General features: G+C 41.0%; 1 protein-coding gene across 4 annotated transcripts in view; it reads left to right on the top strand.

Moving 5' to 3' along the window:
• Nucleotides 1-12,688: 12,688 nt before the first annotated feature.
• The window catches only part of LOC143275314 (fibronectin type-III domain-containing protein 3A-like), a 33,906-nt gene continuing 19,624 nt past the window's right edge, over nt 12,689-26,970 (top strand). For 2 of the 4 annotated variants that reach the window (XM_076579316.1, XM_076579313.1), the window contains exons 1-10: nt 12,689-12,878; nt 13,969-14,172; nt 15,503-15,624; nt 16,168-16,316; nt 16,759-16,818; nt 18,191-18,332; nt 19,458-19,511; nt 23,157-23,281; nt 23,760-23,919; nt 25,214-25,300. In XM_076579316.1, the coding sequence (XP_076435431.1) occupies nt 14,100-14,172; nt 15,503-15,624; nt 16,168-16,316; nt 16,759-16,818; nt 18,191-18,332; nt 19,458-19,511; nt 23,157-23,281; nt 23,760-23,919; nt 25,214-25,300 (972 nt within the window). In that variant the 5' untranslated portion in view covers nt 12,689-12,878; nt 13,969-14,099. Of the gene's footprint in view, nt 12,985-13,037; nt 13,338-13,968; nt 14,173-15,502; nt 15,625-16,167; nt 16,317-16,758; nt 16,819-18,190; nt 18,333-19,457; nt 19,512-23,156; nt 23,282-23,759; nt 23,920-25,213; nt 25,301-26,970 lie in introns of those variants that run through there. The other 2 variants (XM_076579314.1, XM_076579315.1) reach the window with 2 other exon arrangements.

The raw sequence follows: 26,970 nt of genomic DNA, 5'->3' as shown, positions 1-26,970 counted from the left end.
AAAAGTCCTCTGATTTTCCTATCAAATTCTCTCTCTCTCTCTCTTTGACTCACTCGTTTTCCTATCGTTGCCTTTTGTGCTTTGTCATGGACAGCTTTTTCGATCGAATGGGATCGCTTGTAAATTGTAATCCCTTAAGTAATAATCAGAAACAAAATACTAGTCTAAAAATATTTTAATAATGAACACAATACCACCCACCCACATGCACGTACACAAACATGCATTGAACATACACACAAACACTCAACTGCACACAAGGACTATTAATTCCAACAAAGGACCATACATGTTTTACGTATATATATATATATATATATATATATATATATATATATATATATATATATATATTAATTCTGAGTTTAAAAAGTTGTTGAAAGCTACAGGTGTTAAATTTGAACTGAACATCTCTTATTGATAGCTTTTTTCAACATCCCATCATCTGTGATTCCACGATCACGGGTCAATAGTATTTCCAATTTCGTCAAACAAAACAGGTAAGAAAGAAAACAACAATAAAAAACCAACTTTGCAGTAAAACTGCAGAATATGCACCGTCTACACATTATTTTACCATTGTTTCTGGAATCTAAGAGAACACAGAAAACTTCACACACACGTGTTTCTTTGCATTTTCAATTTTGTTAAAAACAAAACAAAAACAAGAAAGGCAGGGCCTTCAAGTCTCACTTGTGATACACTATTTAAAAAAATCCAAGCTTTTTATGTATTGAGTATACTGGAACGCCCTGCCCCTGACAGCCGTAGAGGCCAAGACTACCAGCACCTTAGTGTCAAGGCTGTCACAGTGGCTGCCAGATACAAACCACTGATTTTCCAGCAACCCTTCTGTGTTTTTTGTTTTTTTGTGTTTTTTTTTTCTTGTTGAAACCATTCAAGTAAAGAGGAAGGGATCGGTAATATTCTAAATTCTTAGCGCAGGGATCATGGACCAAAGTAGCCGTAAACGATGGGCTGGGGGTGGGGGTGGGGGTGGGGCTCTGCTGGTCGGGGTTTACCCCCCGGAGAACGCTTCGCGAGCCGGATTAGTCTAGCTTAGATATATCGAAATAAAGGTGTGGGTTTTTTGTTTTTTTTTGTTTTTGTTTTTTTTTAATAGAATAAATGCTTCTTCCTGCAGATCCACCCATTAGGGACACAAGAAAAAAAAGGAGAAAAAAGATTGTGGTCTCTCCATGGAAGGGAGGGGGGGGGGGAATGAAACATCGAACACCGACAAAAACCCCGTGGAGTTTTTAAAATTTTATTTACTCTCCGTTTGCCCAGTGTACTCGCCGTGTACACGTCATCAGTGTTCCCACCCATCCCACCCCGCTCATGTTATTGATATGCTGACTGTTTCTTATTGTCGTGCCTGCTGGAGTCACTTGCATTATGACTTTGCCAAAAATAAAACTGTTTTTAACCCAAATCAATGAGGCTTGTGATTTGTTTGTGTTTGAAGGAATAGAACTTTCCTTGCAAGGAGGGAAAAAACAGGTAACAAAAGAGAGAGAGAGAGGGGGGGGGACAAATATTTTAGTCAAGGCCTTCTGCCCATGTTAAAGAGGAAGAGGAGGACACAGAGAGAGAGAGAGAGAGAGAGAGAGAGAGAAGAACAAAAATTCTATTTAACCAGGCTTTCTGCCCATGTCAAGGAGGAGAAAGGAGAGGATACACACACACACACACACACACACATACACAGGAGGACAGTCTATGGGGTGATGCAAGTAGTGAGAGAGTGGAAGAGAGTAATTTGGAAGAGACGGACAGACAGAAAGTGGGGTAGACTGACCTGACTTAAACAGTCCGATGGTTAAACATCATGCTCGCTGATGAGGTGTGCAAGCAGCAATGGGAAGAATTACGTACCTTTTTATTACCAAGAGTAACAGTACTTATTTTTTGTTTTGATATTTCTCTCTCTACCTCTTTGCCTCACTCGTTTTTGTATCGCTGCCTTTTGTATTTTGTCATGAACAGCTTTATAGATCGAATGGAATCGTTTATAAAATGTAATTCCTAAAGGAATAATCAGAAACAAAATGATATTCTAAATATTCTAATAATGATTACAATACCACACACACACACACTGCTTAATTGTAAAAAATGATAATCTATTGAAAACACCACCATACATCATTTGCATATTTTGTGTATATAATCAATTCACACCTCAAGATCATTCTGACTCCGTCATTTTCCACTGTGAAGTTTCCAGTCAAAACCAGAAAGTGAAGGTTGCGCTACAGCCTTCACTTCTTTGTCAATTCCGACGTCCTTACCCAAATTACTGATACCAAACAGGCACTTTTGCTGGAGTAAAAGTCCTCTGAATTTCCTATCAAATATTCAGGCACTTCTTCATTGTGGTTGTGGTCTATTGTGACACATTTTGAGAGGCTGGGAATACATGAAAGTTTATAAAAGTATTTAAATGTACCTCTGACCCCAACAGTGAGATCAGAGATCATTAAAAAGGAAAAGATCCTGATAAGGATCTCCTCTGGAAGATCCAGCAGGCTCAAACTGTGGCCAGCCATTTCAAACAGTGGACTTGGGTTTCTACGTCTGCAATGTAAAACAAACAAAAAAATTGAAACGGGTTAGTTCTGTTGTACATCGAACAGAAAGTTGAAGTTATTCCTAAAACGTCAGTTAAAACCAAAGCCTGTAAATCTGCGTTATAAGATTTAACCACAAAATAAACATCTGTTTTTTTCCTCAGCTATTCCCATCATGTCTGTCCTGTATCTGAATCATCATAGCAAAATAGACGATACACCACACACACACACAGGGAGAGAGAGACAGGGATAGAGTGAATGAGTACAACACGTTTAATTTTGTTTTTACAACCTGACCCTGAGTTGTTGTTTTTTAAGATAAGAAATAATTTACTAGAGAGAGATAGAAACATGACATGACAATTTATCCTCAAAAGCAACTTCAACCCTTTTGGAAAGAGTGATTACCAACAACGAAATATACCAATCCTTTTAGCAAGAGGGATTACCAACAATAAAATACACCAATCCAATAAAAAGGAAAGAAAAACAACAACAAAAAACAAACACACAAAAGGACCATCCATAGTCATAAATCATTTACTTCTATATTCAACAATTTTTGTTTTTATATCGATTAATGCATCCATTTATTCATTAGCATATTCCATGGATATGCACATTTCGCTTTTTTCTTTATACTGTCTGCACATTTTCCAGTGCTTTCGGTCTACAATTGAGTACTACAGTAAAAATTTGGGATAAAAGGTATTATTCGTTTCTCGCTTTTGAGCACATGTTTCATTCGAGTCACATAAGTAACGGGGCTTTATTCTTCAGTGAATGCATATCTGTTACTGATGTGTGTGTGTGTGTGTGTGTGTGTGTGCATTGGGCAATGGAACAAATTTCGTCATCTTTCTTGAAGCCGCACAAAAGACAATCACTGTTTGCTTCAGACCCGGTCAAACACCACATGCTGTGGTTCTTCAATCCGAACGCTCCAAGTCCAGGTTTGAATCGAGCAGGAGTGTCTCAATTTATTGGTCGTGAATAAATATTTTTCAGCCCCAAGTGTATATTTAAATGAACAGTGCCTGCTGATTTTCGAATGCCATTCAACGAGCGCAGTAACCTAGTGGTTAAAGTGTTGGATTTTCAATCTGAGGGTCCCAGGTTCGAATCTCGGTAACGGCACCTGGTATGTAGAGAGTGGAGATTTTTCCAATCTCCCATCTGCGCATATCAAGACCCAAAAACTTCTTCAAAGCAAATAGATGCACAGATTCACAATGAAACGCAGCGTTGTTTAAACCCCACAACTCTGAACCATATTGCACAATTGGCTGCACTTGAAAATCAAACATTTTCAGAAACAATTTCATGGAAGTATTATTCAATAAAGACAGTCTTTTCACACACACACACACACACACACACACACACACACACACACACACACACACACAGAGAGAGAGAGAGAGAGAAGAACAAATATTCTATTGAACCAGGCTTTCTGCCCATGTTAAGGACGAGGAGGAGAAAGGGGAGGATACAGACATGCACACACGCACGCACGTACATATATATATATATATATATATATAACAAAGTTGAAAACCAACACCTATATTTGTTACACATACACATTAAAAATTATATAAATGCACACACACACACACACACACACACACACACACACACACACACACACACACACACACACATATATATATATATATATATGTGTGTGTGTGTGTGTGTGTGTGTGTGTGTGTGTGTGTGTGTGTGGAGAGAGAGAGAGAGAACAAGAACCAGGCCTTCTGCCTACCTGAAGGAGGAGGAGGACACACACACACACACACACACACACACACACACACACACACACACACACACACACACACACACAGGAGGACGGTCTATGGGGTGATGCAAGTAGTGAGAGAGTGGAAGAGAGTAATTTGGAAGAGACAAACAGACAGAAAGTGGGGGAGACTGACTTGACTTAAACAGTCCAATGGTTAAACTTCATGCTCGCTGATGAGGTGTGCAAGCAGCAATGGGAAGAATTACGTACCTTTTTATTACCAAGAGTAACAGTACTTATTTTTTGTTTTGATATTTCTCTCTCTACCTCTTTGCCTCACTCGTTTTTGTATCGCTGCCTTTTGTATTTTGTCATGAACAGCTTTATAGATCGAATGGGATCGTTTATAAAATGTAATTCCTTAAGGAATAATCAGAAACAAAATGATATTCTAAATATTTTAATAATGATTACAATACCACACACACACACACTGCTTAATTGGAAAAATGATAATCAATCTATTCAAAATAACATCATACATCATTTGCATATTATGTGTACATTATCAATTCACACTTCAAGATCATTCTGACTCTGTCACTATCTACTGTGAAGTTTCCAGTCAAAACCAGAGAGTGAGGGTTGGGGCAAAGGGACACCAGTACTGATATTCCAGCAGCAGTTGTGTCTTCACCCAAGCACAGCTTCAGGGTGAGTAACCCATACTCTCTGTTTGTCCAGGGCAGACAACCACTTGAATCTGCTGGATCTTCTTCCTTACTTCCCTTTTGCAAAACTGGATGGAGGTTCTGAACTGAGGAAAACCTTCACAGCAGTGTTCCAGTCTGTGAAGGTTTTTCACCGTAATCAAAACTTCATGTGAACCCACCTCTTGGCAGTTGATAAGGTCAACTGTTTTCAGCAGTGGGCAGTTCTCTGCTAGTGCCACAATGTCACTGCGCTGAACGTCACAATTTTCCAGTCAGACAGTTTCTATACTGGGCTGGTTCTGACACATTTTCGAGAAATGGCTTTCTTCCTTTCCGAAGCTGAAGTTCTTAAGAGAAAGTTTCAGAAGATTTCTATTGTTTGTGGAATTTGTGAGGATGTGGAAAACTTCACAACACAGGTGTTTCTTTTCAGATTCAATGTTGTTAGAAGAACTGGAAACCAGGTCCAGATCGAGTTCCTTCAAACATGTCCAAACTGAAAGTGGGTGTCCCAATCCCTTGTCTGTTGTTCTGTTTGTGCTACTAACTACGAAGTCAGACAAGCTAACACATAATTTCAGAATTCTCAGGTTTGGAAAAGCAACTTAAAACGTGAGAACGAAGGACACATTCAGTGCTTGGTAGGTTCCAAGTCCAACAGAAGACATCAACTGATTTGGGCCTGATAAAAAGCTCAGTATTAAAAACCGCTGATGTCAAATCAGATCGGGACACCTCTAAGTCCTGCAGCTGATGACAATGGTCAAAGATAGTTTTGACAATGTCAGCGCTGACCCAGAGTTCCAGACGAATCTCTTTAAGCTTTTGTCCTGTGGTGAAGTAATCCTGGATGGAGTTTTCAACATCATCATCTGTGATTCCAGTATCACAGATGAACGTTAGTTTTTCCAATTTTGTCAAACATTTGAAAAGCTCAAAACACTTTGCAATAAAGTGATTTACTGCAGAGTATTCAACGTTTCTGTCAATAGGATTTACGTCTATGTGTAGATGACGAAGACCACTGTAACTGGAAAGAAAGTCCACTTGTGGCAAGTCATTCTGCACGAGTGTCAGCTGTTTCAGTGCCGGGTAAAAGCTCTGACCAGCCACAGAGCAGCTGTACCACACTTTGCCCTTCTCTTCAATGGACGTCACTACAGCCTTCACTTCTTTGTCAATTCCGACATCCCTACCCAAATTACTGATGCCAAACAGGCACTTTTGCTGCAGTAACAGGGAGTAAAAGTCCTCTGATTTTCCTATCAAATTCTCTCTCTCTTTGACTCACTCGTTTTCCTATCGTTGCCTTTTGTGCTTTGTCATGGACAGCTTTTTCGATCGAATGGGATCGCTTGTAAATTGTAATCCCTTAAGTAATAATCAGAAACAAAATACTAGTCTAAAAATATTTTAATGATGAACACAATACCACCCACCCACATGCACGTACACAAACATGCATTGAACATACACACAAACACTCAACTGCACACAAGGACTATTAATTCCAACAAAGGACCATACATGTTTTACATATATATATATATATATATATATATATATATATATATATATATATATATATATATATATTAATTCTGAGTTTAAAAAGTTGTTGAAAGCTACAGGTGTTAAATTTGAACTGAACATCTCTTATTGATAGCTTTTTTCAACATCCCATCATCTGTGATTCCACGATCACGGGTCAATAGTATTTCCAATTTCGTCAAACAAAACAGGTAATAAAAACAACAACAATAAAAAAAACAACTTTGCAGTAAAACTGCAGAATATGCACCGTCTACACATTATTTTACCATTGTTTCTGGAATCTAAGAGAACACAGAAAACTTCACACACACGTGTTTCTTTGCATTTCAATTTTGTTAAAAACAAAACAAAAACAAGAAAGGCAGGGCCTTCAAGTCTCACTTGTGATACACTATTAAAAAAATCCAAGCTTTTTATGTATTGAGTATACTGGAATGCCCTGCCCCTGACAGCCGTAGAGGCCAAGACTACCAGCACCTTAGTGTCAAGGCTGTCACAGTGGCTGCCAGATACAAACCACTGACTTTCCCGCAGCCCTTCTGTGTTTTGTGTTTTTTTGTGTTTTTTTCTTGTTGAAACCATTCAAGTAAAGAGGAAGGGATCGGTAATATTCTAAATTCTTAGCGCAGGGATCATGGACCAAAGTAGCAGTAAATGATGGGCTGGGTGTGGGGGGTGGGGGTAGGGCTGTGCTGGTCGGGGTTTACCCCCCGGAGAACGCTTCGCGAGCAGGATTAGTCTAGCTTAGATATATCGAAATAAAGGTTGGGTTTTTTTGGGTTTTTTTTGTTTTTTGATAGAATAAGTGCTTCTTCCTGCAGATCCACCCATTAGGGACAGAAAAAAGAGAAAAAAAAAGTAAAGACTGTGGTCACTCCCTGGAAGGGAGGGGGGGGGGGGAATGAAACATTGAACACCGACAAAAACCCCGTGGATTTTTTAAAATTTTATTTACTCTCCGTTTGCCCAGTGTACTCGCCGTGTACAAGTCATCAGTGTTCCCACCCATCCCACCCCGCTCATGTTATTGATATGCTGACTGTTTCTTATTGTCGTGCCTGCTGGAGGCACTTGCATTATGACTTTGCCAAAAATAAAACTGTTTTTAACCCAAATCAATTAGGCTTGTGATTTGTTTGTGTTTGAAGGAATAGAACTTTCCTTGCAAGGAGGGAAAAAACAGGTAACAAAAGAGAGAGAGAGAGGGGGGGGGGGACAAATATTTTAGTCAACAAGGCCTTCTGCCCATGTTAAAGAGGAAGAGGAGGACACAGAGAGAGAGAGAGAGAGAGAGAGAGAGAGAGAGAGAGAGAGAAGAACAAAAATTCTATTTAACCAGGCTTTCTGCCCATGTCAAGGACGAGGAGGAGAAAGGGGAGGATACACACACACACACACACACACACACACAGGAGGACGGTCTATGGGGTGATGCAAGTAGTGAGAGAGTGGAAGAGAGTAATTTGGAAGAGACAGACAGACAGAAAGTGGGGGAGACTGACTTGACTTAAATAGTCTGATGGTTAAACATCATGCTCACTGATGAGGTGTGCAAGCAGCAATGGGAAGAATTACGTACCTTTTTATTACCAAGAGTAACAGTACTTATTTTTTGTTTTGATATTTCTCTCTCTACCTCTTTGCCTCACTCGTTTTTGTATCGCTGCCTTTTGTATTTTGTCATGAACAGCTTTATAGATCGAATGGGATCGTTTATAAAATGTAATTCCTAAAGGAATAATCAGAAACAAAATGATATTCTAAATATTTTAATAATGATTACAATACCACACACACACATACTGCTTAATTGCAAAAAATGATAATCAATCTATTCAAAAAACCACTGTACATCATTTGCATATTTTGTGTATATAATCAATTAACACCTCAAGATCATTCTGACTCTGTCACTATCCACTGTGAAGTTTCCAGTCAAAACCAGAGAGTGAAGGTTGCATTACAACCTTCACTTCTTTGTCAATTCCGACATCCTTACCCAAATTACTGATGCCAAACAGGCACTTTTGCTGCAGTAAAAGGGAGTAAAAGTTCTCTGATTTTCCTATCAAAGATTCAGGCACTTCTTCATTGTGATTGTGGTCTATTGTGACACATTTCCAGATGCTGGGAATACATGAAAGTTTATAAAAATACTTACAAATAGATGCACAGATTCACAATGAAACGCAGCGTTGTTTAAACCCCACAACTCTGAACCATATTGCACAATTGGCTGCACTTGAAAATCAAACATTTTCAGAAACAATTTCAAGGAAGTATTATTCAATAAAGACAGTCTTTTCACACACACACACACACACAGAGAGAGAGAGAGAGAGAGAAGAACAAATATTCTATTGAACCAGGCTTTCTGCCCATGTTAAGGACGAGGAGAAAGGGGAGGATTTCATGGAAGTATTATTCAGTAAAGACAGTCTTTTCACACACACACACAGAGAGAGAGAGAGAGAGAGAGAGAAGAACAAATATTCTATTCTGCCCATGTTAAGGACGAGGAGGAGAAAGGGGAGGATACACACACGCACACACGCACGCACGTACTTATATATATATATATATATATATATATATATATAACAAAGTAGAAAGCCAACACCTATATTTGTTACACATACACATTAAAAATTATATAAATGCACACACACACACACACACACACACACACACATATATATCTATATCTATATATATGTGTGTGTGTGTGTGTGTGTGTGTGGGTGGGTGGGTGTGGGTGTGGAGAGAGAGAGAACAAGAACCAGGCCTTCTGCCTACCTGAAGGAGGAGGAGGACACACACACACACACACACACACAGGAGGACGGTCTATGGGGTGATGCAAGTAGTGAGAGAGTGGAAGAGAGTAATTTGGAAGAGACAGACAGACAGAAAGTGGGGGAGACTGACTTGACTTAAATAGTCCGATGGTTAAACTTCCTGCTCGCTGATGAGGTGTGCAAGCAGCAATGGGAAGAATTACGTACCTTTTTATTACCGAGAGTAACAGTACTTATTTTTTGTTTTGATATTTCTCTCTCTACCTCTTTGCCTCACTCGTTTTTGTATCACTGTCTTTTGTATTTTGTCATGAACAGCTTTATAGATCGAATGGGATCGTTTATAAAATGTAATTCCTTAAGGAATAATCAGAAACAAAATGATATTCTAAATATTTTAATAATGATTACAATACCACACACACACACACTGCTTAATTGTAAAAATGATAATCAATCTATTCAAAAAAACCATCATACATCATTTGCATATTATGTGAACGTTATCAATTCACACCTCAAGAACATTCTGACTTCGTCACTAGCCACTGTGAAGTTTCCAGTCAAAACCAGAGAGTGAAGGTTTGGGCAAAGGGACACCAGCGCTGACATTCCAGCAGCAGTTGTGTCTTCACCCAAGCACAGCTTCAGGGTGCGCAACCCACACTGTTTGTCCAGGGCAGACAACCGCTTGAATCTGCTGGATCTTCTTCTTCACTTTCCTTTTGCAAAACTGGAGGTCTTGAACTGAGGAAAAACCTTCACAGGAGTGTTCCAGTCTGTGAAGGTTTTTCACCAGAATCGAAACTTCATGTGAACCCACCTCTTGGCAGTTGACAAGGTCAACTGTTTTCAGCAGTGGGCAGTTCTCTGCTAGTGCCACAATGTCACTGCTCTGAACGTCACAATTTTCCAGTCAGACAGTTTCTGTACTGGGCTGGTTCTGACACATTTTCGAGAAATGGCTTTCTTCCTTTCCGAAGCAGAAGTTCTTAAGACAAAGTTTCAGAAGATTGCTATTGTTTGTGGAATTTGTGAGGACGTGGAAAACTTCACAACACAGGTGTTTCTTTGCAGATTCATATGTTGTTAGAAGAACTGGAAACCAGGTCCAGATCGAGTTCCTTCAAACATGTCCAAACCTAAAGTGGGTGTCCCAATCCCTTGTCTGTTGTTCTGTTTGTGCTACTAACTACGAAGTCAGACAAGCTAACACATAATTTTAGAATTCTCAGGTTTGGAAAAGCAACTTAAAACGTGAGAACGAAGGACACATTCAGTGCTTGGTAGGTTCCAAGTCCAACAGAAGACATCAACTGATTTGGGCCTCATAAAAAGCTCAGTATTGAAAACCGCTGATGTCAAATCAGATCGGGACACCTCTAAGTCCTGCAGCTGATGACAATGGTCAAAGATAGTTTTGACAATGTCAGTGCCGATCCAGAGTTCCAGACGAATCTCTTTAAGGTTTTGTCCTGTGGTGAAGTAATCCTGGATGGATTTTTCAACATCATCATCTGTGATTCCAGTATCACAGATGAATGTTAGTTTTTCCAGTTGTGTCAAATATTTGAAAAGTTCAAAACACTTTGCAGTAAAGTGATTCTCTGCAGAGTATGCTCACTGCCTTCCAGCTGTTGAAGGTCCACGTCCAGCAGACCTCCCAGGCTTCACTCCCGTCCGCTCGTTACACGAAGACTCTGCTTCTCTCTCAAAGCTCTTCAATGTGGCCGTCCACGTGCAGCACTCGTCAGCAGACCTCGATGTCTACGTCAGCAGGGTCTTCTCGTTCCACGCTGGCTCAGTGCTAAGGGTTGGTGCAGCGTCGTCATCTGATTGCATCCCCTTCAGCTTCGTATGAGCCTGACCACAAGAAATTTATGCAAAAATAACGCGGAACATGTATCCCCCTATTTCAATAGGGGTTTCAGTAGGTGGTGTCCTTAGTACGTTAAATCAGAGCAGGCACTACCGAACACTACCGAAGTGACTCAGCAGCAATGCAGGGTCTCCTCTGGCGTGTAGCCTTCTGGCGACCGAACATCGATTGTTCTCTGTGGACTGCCGGCACTGAGACTGTGACAGAGGAATCCGGGTGTGTTTTTGAAAGGGAGACTCGATCGGAATGAGTGGCGTGGGAGTAATGCCACTGAAACGGTGCACTGGATCGTGATGGGGCAGCAAACAAACAAACAAACAAAAAAACAACAACAAGCAAACAACAACAAAACACAAAAAAAAAGAAAAAAAAAGAAAAGAAAAGAGAGGCAAGGCCTTCAAGACTCACTTGTGATAAATTAAGTCCCCTAGCATTAATTACAGAGTAATTTCCCTTTTTTACTATCTGCACCAAAACGTTTGCAAAATAAATAAAAAGTTCCATGCTTAGCAAAAGAAGTTCTTGTTTGAACAAAAAATGATAATAATGAATTCTCTTGTTGTTGTGTCAGAATAAGAGGTCAAAGTGCAAGGTTTAGAGAATACAAAAAATATAAATATAACAGTAAATGCAGTTTGCATATCATTAGGCTTCTTTTTATTATTTTTTTGTGCCCATCCCAGAGGTACAATATTGTTTTAAACAAGATGACTGGAAAGAACTGAATTTTTCCTATTTTTATGCCAAATTTGGTGTCAACTGACAAAGTATTTGCAGAGAAAATGTCAATGTTAAAGTTTACCATGGACACACAGACACACGGACACACACACACACACACACACACACACACACACACACACACACACACACACACACACACACACAGAGAGAGAGAGAGAGACAACCGAACACCGGGTTAAAACATACTCACTTTGTTTACACAAGTGAGTCAAAAAGTACCCACCTATTTCCCTGAAAATAAAAGCCTCAACCTTTAACTGAATGTAAGCCAGAGAACCAAAACATGGCCAGTAAATCAAACATTGCCCCCACCCCCAATCTGGCCAACGCCATATGCAGAAGCATTATCTCGAAGCATTAGCAGAAAACAAAAGAACGCATATTACATAATCACGAAATTTCTGACTGCAATACCGAAGGGAAAATCAGTAACTTTCTCCATGGTACAGCTATATATATCTCTATTTTTAAAATCTTTTATTAAAAAAAAAAAATAATTGTGTGTGTGTGTGTGTGTGTGTGTGTGTGTGTGTGTGTGTGTGTGTTCCGCATTTCGAATAAAATGTTTAGCATTTTTTGGCAGCTGTGGACATCGTTCTTGGCACAGGCCTTGACCTTTGATCGCAGGCACAGCTGTGTTGCCTCGTTTTGAAGACCCACTGTGACGTGTCTTCTGCCATTCCTTCATGATACGACTTTCGCTTTTGAGAAAAGTTTCAGTTGTTTATTTTTTCTTGTGTGCACATGACCTTGGATAACTTGGAAGCAGAATGTGGTCACTGGATAGCTGAAAACTTCTGCTGCAGGCATTTTGCAAGAAACTGACGTTCGAGATTTGCAAACTGATTCCACCCTGACCATACGGTAAAAGTACTCTCAAACGGCAGAAGTTCGGACGTCATGTCTACAAGTTTGGGTCAACTGGTGTCATAAGTCCAGTTTTACGGTTGATTGTTTCACAATTTTTTGGGTGCGCCTTTGATTAGTTATGCAAACAACATGCAGGAAATACAGAGAAAAGAAATATTTCGAAGCGCAAGAGATTGGCCAGTTCGCCGATACACGGTTGACACGATTGAAACCGAAACCATTCGGTCGAGCAGTCGCAGTCTTGCGTTTGACATGAACTTGTATAATTTATTAATTATATAGATTCGTCATTTTATCTTGAGCAAAAGATTTGACGTTAATTTTGAAACGAAACTATCATGGGTGACAATATAGAGATATATTTTAGTTGCTTTCCTTGGTCCTGAGAACTAGTAATGCATTTTGTTGTGGCAAGTTAAGGAAGACTTTATTTTGATGTGACACTTATTCATGGTAAGTGCTGTTGTTCAGTGCCATGGTTGAGCATGAGGAGAAAACTTTCCAAGATAACAAATTGTGCAAAACAGTATGTGAATCAAACACTATGAGCATGCACAATGCCTTTTTCAATTAAGTGTGTCTAAAGCACACAAATTCAAGCCACGTGATACATAACCAGCCCATGCAGTATTGCCTTTCACTGTTTCAGCCTGTGTCCAGGCAAACCAAAAAGCAAACAGCAGTCTTAAAGCAAGCAAGAAACATTCCAAAAATTAAATCCTAAGACTTTGAAAACATAATCTTTCACTTCATGTGATGTGCACATGCATGGCAGCAGCAGAAAAGATAAATGAAATGTGCGCACCCAATTTGGGCCATCATACTCAGCTCGCACATACTGCTGTCAGTGTACTCAATCAAGTTTGTGGTAGATGTGCACACACACACTTGCACACACACTCATACACACTCATTTACGCATGCACACATATTATGATATGTTGTGAGCACACACTCATATGTACATACACAAACACTCATTCACATATACACTCACTAACACTCATTCACACACACATACACTCGTTTACACACACACAAACACACACACACACAGTGTAACAAGTGAAAATGTATGTTTCAGACCAACAGACTCCTCCCTACAGAAGACCTGATAATACACAAAGCTGGACTTTTCCCTCACGGATACTTATGTCTGCCAGACCTCTCTGTTTCTTCACAAAACTGGAGACAACAGCTTGATCTTCACTGACCATGTCAGACGAACGCACAGTGCGCCAGAGAGACAGGGTGCGAAAGAAAATACAGCAGCGGCAGTCATCTGAAGGTGGGTGCTCTCGTTCAGATTTTCTGAGAATGGATCAAGGGAAAAATATTGACTGATACTGTAGCATGGATTTTCTTCTGTGTTCATGGCTTGCATTACCAATATTTACTGGCATCTACATTTTTTTTCCTTTGTTATTCTTTCTTTTATTCATCAGTTGATATGTATGACCATTTTTACCCAGTCACATAGGCAACCGAACTCTGTTTCCATGGATGTGCATGGTGAATATGCTTGTGTTTCTATAATACATCAAACATGACATGAATTATGGGATCTTAAACAAGTGTGTGACTGATCTTTTGCCTGCATATATATGATATGTATACACACAAAGGGTATTGTGGGACAAGCAGGTTGGTACATATCTTGACAAGAGAGACTGGAAAAATGTCCACCCTTCACCCACCAGGTGCCAGTCCAGGGATTGAACCCAGGACCCTCAGATTGAAACTATAATGAAAGTCTGATGCCTTGACCATTTGGCTGCTGAGCTTGTCTCTTTTGATTTTCTATTTGGTTGTAATTTGTATAGGAACTGTATTGAAGATAAGGAGACAATCTGTGATAGACAAATAGAGAAGGAAAAGATGATAATGATTTTTTCAATGTTCTGTTATTACCCCTGAAAATGTACATGGATTCAGACTGAAGACATCTTTTATTGGCTTTGAATAAATAAAAGAAATTGGCATGCGTATGGTGTATAAAGAATATGACATCAAAGAGACAGTCGGGAGAGTGCATGCTGATTATCACCCAACCAATGCTCAAAAGTGAAAGGCTAAGGGGAAAAGAAACATTCTTGTCCATTCTGGTCATCTGAACTCCAAGCCAGACAACCCTCGCCAGGCCTCACTTCCTCTGCTGATTTACATAACCGGAGGCCGATCCAGGCTGCACTTTTAACAGAGTTAGCAAGCACAACCTGCCCTTTAAATTATGGGCATGACTTGGCTATTTGGCATCAGTGTGTTATATATTTGATAGGAAAACAAATAAACCTGCGGACAGAAAAAGGAGGAGGAAAAAAAAGGGTGATGCTACACTATAGCGACACTTTCTACCCATGATAAGCAGCCCAAAGTTCACACAGAGAAATCTGTTGCGACAAAGAGTAATACAATACAATACAATGCAATACAATACAATACAGTACAATACAGTACAGTACAGTACAGTATAGTACAATGCAATGCAATACAATGCAACGCAATGCAATGCAATATAACATAATACAATACAATACAATACAAATTACAATACAATTTCATAGCTAGCTAGATATATACTATAGATAGATTTACAGATACATGTGGTGGTGTTTCAGGGACTGAGAACATACACTGTGCCAGTGATGCTCAGGCCAGAGGGGACCCCCAGGACAGCGCGAAGTCAGGAGAGGACAACTCTCAGATCATTCAGCTTCTGTCCAACATTAAACCACCCCAGGTGGATAGCCATTCATTACTTGTTGCAGTACTGTGTGTTTGTGTTATGTTTTGTTCATCCGTCTCCAACACATTATGTAGTTTTTATTCATTTCATTGTATGTACTATTATCAGTATCGTTCAGTGTCTTGTCAAACAATAAGCTTCCCCAGACTTCCTCACAATTCGTTGCTGAAGTTTTATCATCTAACTCCAACATTTTCCTGTGCATTTTACCTTACTTGCTATGGCTAGCTTGTTAATGGAAATGAAACCTGTCAAATTTACTTTGTAAGTTTTTATGGATATAGAAACGGATTCTGGTTTGATTGTGTTCAGAAATCACAATGGTTCACAAAATATATGCAGATGATCAGCATCTTGGCACAAGTTTATAAAGACAAACATATTTTGTATCAAGAAGAGTAGTCTGCATGGTGGGTTTGTGGATAGTTGGACTGAAAATTAAGGAAACATAACAACAGCAAACAAATGAAAAGAAAGAGAGATGTAAAAATGGATGAATGACTGAATAACTACAAAACACAAAACACTTGATTTCAGGTCAAGTCTGTAGAATCCAGGTGTGCTGTGATCAAGCTGTTCCCACCTGACTGGGAATCGTGCGAAGCTAAAGTGAACCCTGAAGAATGCCGCTATGAACTACTTCTGTCTGACAAAGGAAAAGATGCCAAGTACAAACCCGTTTTCTGGTGAGGGTTTTGTCATTGATGGATTCACTGAGTTTATTGTGTTGTGTTACCAGTAAGGTAGGTTTGTGTGTGTGTGTGTGAGTGTGTGCGCGCATGTGTGTGTGCTATATGTACATTTCTGTTTGTCTGGAGTACATGTGTGTGTATGCCTGCGTTAAAGTGTGTGTGCGGTATGCATGCAAGCATGCTTGCTTGTGTAATGTTTTTAAAGTCTTGTCCACCTCCACACCCTATGCCAAGATTAAATCAACCTCTCCCCTACCCCCAGCCTAACCCTTCCTCTCCCCCCCTCCTGCCCCTCACCCTCACCCTCACCCCAGCACCCCTCCTAACAGGAAATTGACTCAACAAACAAGGAAAGTATGCTTGCAACATTTTAATGATACTTCCCTGTTTACTCTGTACTCAGACCCCTTAACTGTTTGTTGTTTTTTTTCCCCAGTGGAGATGCAACAGAAATTACTCTGACTGATCTGAAACCAGGCTTGGAGTATCATGTAAGGTATGTACTCTGTGCAGTGAGTTAAAAGGTGAACGGGTTTGTGGATTATTCTCAGATGGTCTTTAGTGTCAGGCATGCAAGGTACGAACAAGACAAATGAAATCTTGAGTTATGAAAACTGTGGAGCTTGGCATCATGAGGGGTTATGCACTGTTGTTTTTGATTTTTTTTTGTTTTGGTTTTTTTTGTTCATTTATGCAATGAATAGACAGGATTTCAAATGTTGGTGGTTGTTTGTTTGTTTGGGGTTTTTTTTGTGTTCATTTATGCAATAGACAGGATTTTGAATTGTTGCTTTTTATTTTATGTTTATCCCAAGTCCTCAGTAGTCAGCCTCACCCAGGTTCATCTGTCACAGTCTAACAACCAGCTGTCGGAAGGGAGCTATTGCTGCTTGGTCATCAGGGGGCCGTACTCCAGAGGAGACTGCTGATGTGGAGTTACTTCAGCAGAGTTCAGTAGTGCCAGTTCTAATACAGCAGTTTTTTTTCAAAAACTTTCTATTTTCTGGTTGATCCATCCTTTTTTCTTTTTATTTATCTAGAAAGTCTTGAAAATTTAATTTAAAAAAAAAAAAGGAGAAGAAAATCTTTTTCTTGACATGATAATTAGATGTTTGTATTGTGTTGAATTGTTTGTTGTGCCTGGGTTATTTGTAAACAGTTTGTTTAGCTTTGTATGCCTGTTTTTATGTGTAGTTTTGTGAATTACCTGTAATTGTATCAGTGTTCAGGTTACATTTGTTGGGTTAACATTTGACAGAATAACGGAACTCAGAGGCACTGCAGGTTTATGCACATGGATATGGCTGTCTGTGTTTCTGATTTACTTTTCCTGGTTTCTGTCTTTTCTGATGCAAACTTTTGATCTCAGTTTGAAAACATTCTGCTTATAGTTCACACTGATTAATTCTTTCTCCTTAATGTGCCTGATGGTTTACTTATTGAACAGTGATAAGTGCAATATTTATGATAAGGTATCGGCCTGTTTTGGTCTGTTTTGTGCGTGCATGAATGGAGACTTGCATATATGCTGAGAGGCTGTTGTCTGCATGTGAAAAATAGTCTTTCAGGCATTTCTTTGTTCTTTGTTAATGTTTATTTTTTATTTGACAATACTGTGAAATTGTGAACCGCATGTCACTGTGGCTTTTCTGCTGATGACATTGACCAGTTTCAGTTTCAGTTTCAGTTATCTTTTTTTTCTGATTCTACAGGACGGATGTTGACTGTTTTATCAGCCCTGGTATAGTCCTTTGTGGTGCGCTGGGCAGTGAGAAACATTGACAAATGCTGATAAGTTTTCCACACAGTGACAGCACCATCTGCATGCCAGCCTGTATTTTTTGCCTGTACTTACTGGTTGTCATCAGGGCTTCAGCCTTTCTGAGCAAGGATTTGAAGGGAGACTTGACAGACCCCGTCAACTATCGTACACTGTCCTCGAGGCCTGACGCCCCTCAGCTCCCAAAGCTGATGAACAGGACCAAGGCTTCGCTAAAACTGAAGTGGAACGTAAGTGTGTGGTTTTGACTGTCATTGCTGAATCTTTTTATACTTTAAAAAAAAACCCCACTTTATTATTATTATTAATATTCATTATATTAATGTGTGCACATGTCAAATGATTGGTATAAGGATAGGCCCGGCGCTTCCTTTTTTTGAGGAAGTGTCTGGGTTTGTTCCAATGTACCTTTTATTTACCTGTGTGCTAGCTGAATCGGTAGCGTAAGCATCACTGACTTGAAGTTGTGTACCTTGTGTAATGGAGGGAGTTACCACTCTTTACTATTTGTTATTCATTATATTTATTTTCATTTTTATTTTGCATGATAAGGAGTTTATGAAAATGTATTGATCACTGGATGAAGAGACTGATTTGGAATTTGATTTTTTAGATTTGACCTGTTTTGGATGTTTTATTGGCAGAGTTTAGTCTGTTTGACTGTAGTGTTCATGGAAGATCTGATTTCAAGCAATAAACATTTGTTCTGTGACACTGAATGTTAATAAAACAGCACAATGAGATGCATATTTTCATCAAAATTGCCTTTCTTAAGCCAACAGACAGACTTCATAGAGACTGATTCATAGTGTGTTCAAAATATTTTGTCTCTTTTAAGAGGCTTGTGGGAGTGTTTAGATGTGAATACTGCCACTAGCCAATTATTTACAAACACAGACCTGAAAGGTCAGTAAGTGGACAGAGTTGACAAGCTGTGGCAGTATCGACTGCATATCTTCTTCTTCTTTGTTCGTGGGCTGCAACTCCTATGTTCACTCGTATGTACATGTGTGGGCTTTAATGTGTATGAACGTTTTTACCCTGCCATGTTGGCAGCCATACCCTGTTTTCGGGGGTGGCTGGGTATGTTGTTGTTTCCATAACCCACCAAACGCTGACATGGATTACAGGATCTTTAACGTGCGTATTTGATCTTCTGCTTGCCGTATACACATGAAGGAGGTTCAGGCACAAGCAGGTCTGCACGTACGTTGACCTGGGAGATCAGAAAAATCTCCACCCTTTACCCACCAGGCGCCGTTACCGAGATTCGAACCCGGGAACCCTAAGATTGAAAGTCCAACACTTTAGCCACTCGGCTATTGCGCCCATCAGTCTCTGCATATATTTTGCAGGCTGCCTGTGACAATGGGGCCAAGATCACCGCCTACTGCTTGGAATGGGATAAGGTAACAGTGTCTGTTTCTGTCTCTGTGTGAAAAGTAAGACTGAAAAAGATAACTTGAGTATTCCTGCGTGTGAAAAGTAAGACTGAAAAAGATTACTTGAGTATTCCTGCGTGTGAAAAGTAAGACTGAAAAAAGATACCTTGAGTATTCCTGCGTGTGAAAAGTAAGACTGAAAAAGATAACTTGAGTATTCCTGCGTGTGAAAAGTAAGACTGAAAAAGATACCTTGAGCATTCCTGCGTGTGAAAAGTAAGACTGAAAAAGATACCTTGAGCATTCCTGCGTGTGAGCAGTAAGACTGAAAAAGATACCTTGAGTATTCCTGCGTGTGAGCAGTAAGACTGAAAAAGATAACTTGAGTATTCCTACGTGTGAAAAGTAAGACTGAAAAAGATAACTTGAGTATTCCTGCGTGTGAAAAGTAAGACTGAAAAAAGATAACTTGAGTATTCCTGCATGTGAAAAGTAAGACTGAAAAAAGATAACTTGAGTATTCCTGTGTGTGAAAAGTAAGACTGAAAAAGATAACTTGAGTATTCCTGCGTGTGAAAAGTAAGACTGAAAAAGATACCTTGAGTATTCCTGCGTGATGCATTGAAACTGAGAGCTCATGATTGTTTGTTCTCAGGGCCTGATCAGTGAGCTGGGTTTATGCAAAGGTCAGGTATTTGCTTCTTCAAATTAAAAAAAAAAAATCTTTTTAACGCAGATGTATTTCAGCATCTGTGGATTAGTCCACGCACTTTGACACCTCCTTGAAACTGAAACACTGGGTAGACTATAAAAATAAAAGAAAAAAAAGATACTTGATTATTCCTCAATGGTGCAGCATTATTTCTTCATGACATGTTTTCCTATGTTACCCATCTGAAGGATCACTATAGAGTGCAGTAAAAGTTATCAGAGTTAACAAAAGCATTCATTTATTGGACTTGCCTGGAAGGCGAATAGCTAGTGTGCTTTGTCACAAATGATATATTTACATTTTGAGCATGTAGTGGAGCGTGCGTGGGTGATGTTGGTCAGTTGTGGTTTGGTTAATATTAACACAAGTCTGCATTCACTGCCATGAAGTACCATTAGGCTTATTGTGTGTACTGCTGTTTTTATCCTGTCATCCAGGCAGCCATGCTCCATCTTCAGAGGTGTTGATCGAATGAAAGAGAAGTACCGGTGTAGCAATCAACAGTTTTGACTCTGATTTTAATGCAGTTTTGTGGAATTACTGTCTTGGTGTATTTCTTGGTGATCCTCAATCTATTCTTCATTTTTACCTGAAGAACAGTGACTAAAAACCTCGTTTTGGGGTGGGTGGTAAACTAGAGCATTGGTGTTTCAAGGGGAGGGTAAATTATAGCACTGGTGTTGCATGGGTAAGGTAACCTAGAGTGTTGGTGTTGTGAGGGGAGGGTAAACTAGAGTGTTGGTGTTGCAGGGGGAGGGTAAACTAGAGTGTTGATGTTGCAGGAGGAGGGTAAACTAAAGTGTTGGTGTTGCAGGGGGATGGTAAACTAAAGCATTGGTGTTGCATGGGGAGGGTAAACTAGAGTGTTGGTGTTGCAGGGGGAGGGTAAACTAAAGTGTTGGTGTAGCATTGGGAGGGTAAACTAAAGTGTTGGTGTAGCATTGGGAGGGTAAACTAAAACTAAAGTGTTGGTGTTGCAGGGGGAGGGTAAACTAAAGTGTTGGTGTAGCATTGGGAGGGTAAACTAAAGTGTTGGTGTTGCAGGGGGAGGGTAAACTAAAGTGTTGGTGTAGCTTTGGGAGGGTAAACTAAAGTGTTGGTGTAGCAATGGGAGGGTAAACTAAAACTAAAGTGTTGGTGTTGCAGGGGGAGGGTAAACTAAAGTGTTGGTGTAGCAGTGGGAGGGTAAACTAAAGTGTTGGTGTTGCAGGGGGAGGGTAAACTAAAGTGTTGGTGTAGCTTTGGGAGGGTAAACTAAAGTGTTGGTGTAGCAATGGGAGGGTAAACTAAAACTAAAGTGTTGGTGTTGCAGGGGGAGGGTAAACTAAAGTGTTGGTGTAGCATTGGGAGGGTAAACTAAAACTAAAGTGTTGGTGTTGCAGGGGGAGGCTAAACTAAAGTGTTGGTGTAGCAGTGGGAGGGTAAACTAAAGTGTTGGTGTTGCAGGGGGAGGGTAAACTAAAGTGTTGGTTGGGAGGGTAAACTAAAGTGTTGGTGTAGCATTGGGAGGGTAAACTAAAGTGTTGGTGTTGCATTGGGAGGGTAAACTAAAGTGTTGGTGTAGCATTGGGAGGGTAAACTAAAGTGTTGGTGTTGCAGGGGGAGGGTAAACTAAAGTGTTGGTGTTGCAGGGGGAGGGTAAACTAAAGTGTTGGTGTAGCATTGGGAGGGTAAACTAAAGTGTTGGTGTTGCAGGGGGAGGGTAAACTAAAGTGTTGGTGTAGCATTGGGAGGGTAAACTAAAGTGTTGGTGTTGCAGGGGGAGGGTAAACTAAAGTGTTGGTGTTGCGGGGGAAGGGTAAACTAGAGTGTTGGTGTTGCAGGGGGAGGGTAAACCAGAGTGTTGGTGTTGCAGGGGGAGGGTAGACTAAAGCGTTGGTGTTGCAGGGAGAGGGTAAACTAGAGTATTGATGTTGCAGGGGGAGGGTAAACTAGAGCATTGGTGTTGCAGGGGGAGGGTAAACTAAAGCGTTGGTGTTGCAGGGGGATGGTAAACTAAAGCATTGGTGTTGCAGGGGGAGGGTAAACACAGTGTTGGTGTTGCAGGGGGAGGGTAAACTAGAGTGTTGGTGTTGAGGGGGGGGGGGGTAAACTAGAGTATTGGTGTTGCAGGGGGAGGGTAAACATGAGTGTTGGTGTTGCAGGGGGAGGGTAAACTAGAGTGTTGGTGTTGAGGAGGAGGGGGGGGGGGGTAAACTAGAGTGTTGGTGTTGCAGGGGGAGGGTAAACTAGAGTGTTGGTGTTGAAGGGGGTGGGTAAACCAGAGTGTTGGTGTGTGTTTTTTTTTTGGGGGGGGGGGGGGTAAACTAGAGTGTTGGTGTTGCAGGGGGGGGAGGGTAAACTAAAGCGTTGGTGTTGCAGGGGGGAGGGTAAACTAAAGCGTTGGTGTTGCAGGGGGAGGGTAAACCAGAGTGTTGGTGTTGCAGGGGGAGGGTAAACTAAAGTGTTGGTGTAGCATTGGCAGGGTAAACCAGAGTGTTGGTGTTGCAGGGGGAGGGTAAACTAGAGTGTTGGTGTTGAGGAGGAGGGGGGGGGGTAAACTAGAGTGTTGGTGTTGCAGGGGGAGGGTAAACTAGAGTGTTGGTGTTGAAGGGGGTGGGTAAACCAGAGTGTTGGTGTGTGTTTTTTTTTGGGGGGGGGGGGTAAACTAGAGTGTTGGTGTTGCAGGGGGGGGAGGGTAAACTAAAGCGTTGGTGTTGCAGGGGGGAGGGTAAACTAAAGCGTTGGTGTTGCAGGGGGAGGGTAAACTAAAGTGTTGGTGTTGCAGGGGGAGGGTAAACTAAAGTGTTGGTGTTGCAGGGGGGAGGGTAAACTAAAGCGTTGGTGTTGCAGGGGGAGGGTAAACCAGAGTGTTGGTGTTGCAGGGGGAGGGTAAACTAAAGTGTTGGTGTAGCATTGGCAGGGTAAACCAGAGTGTTGGTGTTGCAGGGGGAGGGTAAACTAAAGTGTTGGTGTTGCAGGGGGAGGGCGGTGGATGGTTCGAGGAAGTGTACAGTGGGCTGGTGAGACAGTATGATGCCTCTCACCTCTCACCTTCCACCTGTTACCTCTTCCGTCTGGCTGCCGTCAACCATGTGGGCAAAAGGTAATGATAATTGTAATGATAATAATCATCATGAGCATAATCATGATCATAATTATGATGATAATCATGATAATGATACTACTACTGCTACTACTACTTCTGCTGCTGCTGCTGTTGTTGCGTCTGCTGTTACTGCTACTACTGCTGCTGCTGCTACTACATGACTACTACTACTTTTACTCCTACTCTTCTAATACAACTACAACTACAAAGAAGAAGAAGAAAAAGAAGGTGTTTAACTCTCTCCATACGAACAGCGAAAGAGACGACGTTAACAGCGTTTCACCCCAATTACCATCATCAAAATATTGCAATCGGAAGGCTCTTATACTGAAGAGGTAAATGTTGACAAAGAATACCACAATTCTGATGACGGAAGCTAAAGGTTGGGTCATTCAGACACCCACTGGACATCTGAGGGGTCTGTGTAGAGGAGAAGAGAGGACTGGCCGTACTGAGTGAGTTAACCTTTGCGCAGTGAGTGGAGTGAGACGGCAACCTTCTACACGTGTGGCAGCGTGCCACCCCAGCCAGACCCTCCGTCACTGGTGGAGACGTGTGTGGACTCTGTGGTCCTGTCCTGGGCCAAGCGGCCTGGCGACGAGGAGTTTCTGCTGCAGATGGAGGATGAAACTACGGTAAGTTACTGTCAGCACGATCAGACAAGCAAGCAAATAATTTTTTTTCCATTTTAAGTGAGTATTTGTACTGGATCATTTGCTGCAGATTGGGGATGAGTATCAGTATCAGTATCAGTAGCTCAAGGAGGCGTCACTGTGTTCAGTCAAATCCATATACGCTACACCCCATCTGCCAAGCAGACGCCTGACCAGCAGCGTAACCCAACGTGCTTTGTCAGGCCTCAAGAAAAAAATATTTAATTAAAAAAAAAAAGTATATATATATATTATTTTATTTTATTTTATTTTTTGTTATTTTATTTATTTATTTATTTATTTTTATTATTGGGGATGAAACTACGGTTAGTGACCTGAGCATGAACAAACAAATAGATCTTGGCCTCTTGGGTAAAAAAAAAAAAAAAAAAAAGAGAAAAAAATACAGTTGATGCATCAAAGTGAAATATTAAGAGGGAGAGACAAGAAACAGAGACAGAAGATATAGCTGTTGTTAAAGGTTGGGAAGGCAGATATACAGAAAGTGAGGGAGGATGGGTCCACTCTGTCTTGCCATGTGTGTGTGTGTTTCAGGGACATGGCGTCATTCCTGTCTACAGTGGGTCCATGTCTTGCCATGTGTGTGTGTGTTTGTTTCAGGGACATGGCGTCATTCCTGTCTACAGTGGGTCCATGTCTTGCCATGTGTGTGTTTGTTTCAGGGACATGGCGTCATTCCTGTCTACAGTGGGTCCATGTCTTGCCATGTGGGTGTTTGTTTCAGGGACATGGCGTCATTCCTGTCTACAATGGGTCCATGTCTTGCCATGTGTGTGTGTGTGTGTTTCAGGGACATGGCGTCATTCCTGTCTACAGTGGGTCCATGTCTTGCCATGTGTGTGTGTGTTTCAGGGACATGGCGTCATTCCTGTTTACAATGAGTCCATGTCTTGTCATGTGGATGTTTGTTTCAGGGACATGGCGTCATTCCTGTCTACAGTGGGTCCAGTCTGTCCTACTATGTGATGATGATGATATGGATACTTATATATCATCTGTCATTGGTCGGAGACCAAGCTCTAAGCGCTTTACAAACACGGGGTCATTTGCACAACAGGCTGCCTACCAGGGTAGAGGTGACTGACGGCTGACATTGGGCGCTCATCATTTGTTTCCTGTGTCATTCAGTCAGATTTCAGGCATGCACACATACACAGTCAGACAGACATGTAACATTTTACATGTGTATGACCTTTGTCTTTATTTACCCTCCCAAGTAGGCAGCCATACTCCATTTGTTGGGTGTTTGTTGCAGGGACATGGCTTCATTCCCGTCTACAATGGGTCCAATCTGTCTTGCTCCTTGAAAGAACTGAGGTGTAACACACAGTACAAGTTCAGAGTAGGTGCATGGTGGGATTGTCTTCAGCCCATGAAGTTTTTCTGTTTTGTCTTTGGGTGTTTTTGTGTGTGTTGCTTTTATTGTTTTGTTATTGCTTTAAAAAAAAAAAAAAAAAAAGTCCAGAATGCACTGAAGGTGATGTGACCACCTTTATACCTGTGTACATTTACAAATATGAAATGTCCAAGGAAGAGAGATTTTTCAGGGTGATGGTCGTATATATATTGGAGGAGTGTTGTTAACAACATAGTTATGGGGAAGTAAAAAAAGAAAAAAAAAAGAGAGAGGCACAAGCACCTTTTTTTTTTTTTTTATAACTCTTTCACTGCCGTGGGCAACTTTAGTTGACAAGACAGTTCACTGCCATATGTGACTTTAGTCTCCATCGAGCGGTCATGTTAAACGGACCGTTTTTCACAGTGTAACAAAGCTTGACAGCTGCAGCCAACTTTCCCTGTACAAGAGAAAGCTGACAACCTTTCCCTCCCTTGACCGAGTTTGAAGTGAACATGTCTGCTGTGCTGTTTTCACACGAACTGAACCATTTGACTTAGAGCGTTGAGTCAAAGACATTTGGCGCTGGGAAGAGCTTTTGACGCAGAAACATGGCAGTCAAAGAGTTAAATGGTGGCACAGGATCCACAAGAGATGGGGCGAGGAGATTTCGGGTCACAAGCCCTTTGTCAGCTGAGAGTGGAAGGTAAAAGGAGTGGGTGCAGAGAGAAGGGGTGAGAGGGACTCACTCATTAACTCATTCTACCCTTGGTAAGAGTTAATTCGTACCATGATCACTTCCCCCTGTGGACGTGGTACGAGCATTCTAATTTCGTTTATCCTTGCTTGGTACAGTTGGCGCTCTGAACTGAGCCGTTCGTGGATTGCAGAAGCATGAACATGAAGCTTTGTTTGACCAGTTAAATCAACTTTTCTCCATCGATTTTCGCCGTTTTTTGTGAAATACTTCTTCTTCTGCGTTCACTCGTATGCACACGAGTGGGCTTTTACGTGTATGACCGTTTTTACCCCGCCATGTAGGCAGCCATAGTCCGTTTTCGGGGGTGTGCATGCTGGGTATGTTCTTGTTTCCATAACCCACCGAACGCTGACATGGATTACAGGATCTTTAACGTGCGTATTTGATCTTCTGCTTGCATATACACACGAAGGGGGTTCAGGCACTAGCAGGTCTGCGCAAATGTTGACCTGGGAGATCGTAAAAATCTCCACCCTTTACCCACCAGGCGCCGTCACCGTGATTCGAACCCGGGACCCTTAGATTGACAGTCCAACGCTTTAACCACTCGGCTATTGCGCCCGTCGTTTTTTGTGAACAACCCAATTCTCTTTATAACTGTAGTGGTCTCATGTAGTGCTGGTGCAGAGGAGTTGTAGCAGGCATGTAGCTGTGGGGTAGAATGGGTTAAGGCAATGGGTAGGGTGGGGTGGAGGTTAAAAAGGGTGGGGTGGGAGGAAGGGGGTTCAGTGATGGCTCCTATTATGTATTCTTTATTCACGTTGTGTGGTAAAAAGAAGAAGAAAAAAAATGGAGAGATGGGATGGAGGGAAGGGGGTTGAATGATGGCTCCTATTCGCTATTCTTTATTTTTTATTTATTGTTATTATTATTATTATTGCTGTTTTCTTTTTTTCCAGTTCTCTATTCTTTACGT

The sequence above is a fragment of the Babylonia areolata genome, chromosome 30, assembly GCF_041734735.1.
Source record: "Babylonia areolata isolate BAREFJ2019XMU chromosome 30, ASM4173473v1, whole genome shotgun sequence".
In the NCBI taxonomy this organism is placed as follows: Eukaryota; Metazoa; Mollusca; class Gastropoda; order Neogastropoda; family Buccinidae; genus Babylonia; species Babylonia areolata.
The sequence above is the reverse complement of the archived record's forward strand: the minus strand, read 5'-3'. Positions and strand labels throughout refer to the sequence as shown.